Raw genomic sequence first — 1,427 nt, forward strand, 5'->3', positions numbered from 1 at the left:
TAAAGTACTCATAATTCGCTTAAAAATTAAAATATAATAAAAAGTTCATGAGATTGTTTAGATAATAATCTTACCTTTAGATTTTATAAGAGGTCAATTAACTCTAATTTTTAAGCTAACGGAGCTACACGGGTTCTGCTTTGCGTATAATTTGCTATGTTATGTACTTGTAAGACGAAGACAACACATGCGGGTATCACGTCCTCTTAACTTACAGGTACAAAAAATATAAATTATAATAATTCAGACATTAAAATACAAATTCTATGTTATTTGTTGTTAAAAATTGAAATAACTTATATGTCATTTAATACATTATCATCGCATTTAATTATTTATAGAAGATTATCATTTTTCATAGGTTTACCATTCACCTGTACAAAAACTGATATAGAAAACATTTTTAAGCCATATGGAGCTTTAAAAGATGTTCGCGTTGTGACATTTAGAAATGGTCATTCAAAAGGATTAGCTTATGTAGATTTTGAGGATGAGGTAAAATATTTTAAGTATAATAATTTGATATAACCTTATATTTAATTGCATATTTTATTAGGTATCAGCTGCTCAAGCATTGTTAAAAACAGACAACACAATAATTAAAGATAGAACTATATCAGTAGCATTAAGTCGGCCACCAGAACGTAGAGATCCTTCAGAAATTAAATCCTACCCTCCTGTCGCTAAATTTAAATCACAAGCTTCACCTCTATTATTAGGGCGGTAAGTTAGTTTTTATTTTATACAATAATATTTTTTTATACAAATGTATTTTTTTTTAGCCGCGCAAAACTATCTTTTACACCAAGTGTATTGCAGAAAAAGTCTGCGCAAACTGCATCAACATCTGCTGATGATAAAACTCCACTAAATAATGATGACTTCAGAAAAATGTTGCTTGGTAGCAAGTAATTAGCTATTGAACATAATTTTTGTTTTAAAATAGAAAAACAATACTTTATTTTATTTTTACGTTATCTTTGTATAATTAAAAATATTTCATTTTAATATTATATCGTATGAAAATAATTAATAAAGAAAAAAAACACTTTCTTCTATATAACCAAATTATTTTATTTTATAATAGACTTGAGTATTTTTAATTAAATTATTTCTTAATAATTATTACTTTATTTAACATCAGATGCATTTATAAAATATTCATTACAATCTTAACACCATCTACTTTTTAAATTAACTATTTATAGTTTCATAAATAAAATCAAGTTTAAATTTTAAAAAAAAATACTCATATAAACATATATATGTCTTATCTTAACACACATAGTCTAATTATATCATAATATATTAAATATATATACAGATTTTAATTAAGTATATGTATTAACCACAGAATAAACTTTTACACCACTGTTAATTTTCCTTGATGTATTCTTAACAGTATTTATAGCACTCATTATATTATC

The 1,427-nt window shown here is 24.3% G+C and overlaps 1 protein-coding gene across 2 annotated transcripts in view; it reads left to right on the forward strand.

The window, feature by feature from the left end:
* LOC100161681 (squamous cell carcinoma antigen recognized by T-cells 3) overlaps positions 1–1,058 on the forward strand; it is an 11,549-nt gene extending 10,491 nt beyond the window's left edge. For both annotated transcript variants that reach the window (XM_008183929.3, XM_001946210.5), the window contains exons 14-16: positions 362–495; positions 557–723; positions 783–1,058. In XM_008183929.3, coding sequence (XP_008182151.1) covers positions 362–495; positions 557–723; positions 783–912 — 431 coding nt within the window. In that variant the 3' untranslated portion in view covers positions 913–1,058. The remainder of the gene's footprint in view (positions 1–361; positions 496–556; positions 724–782) is intronic.
* Positions 1,059–1,427: the final 369 nt, after the last annotated feature.

This window comes from Acyrthosiphon pisum, chromosome A1, assembly GCF_005508785.2.
Source record: "Acyrthosiphon pisum isolate AL4f chromosome A1, pea_aphid_22Mar2018_4r6ur, whole genome shotgun sequence".
NCBI lineage: Eukaryota > Metazoa > Arthropoda > Insecta > Hemiptera > Aphididae > Acyrthosiphon > Acyrthosiphon pisum.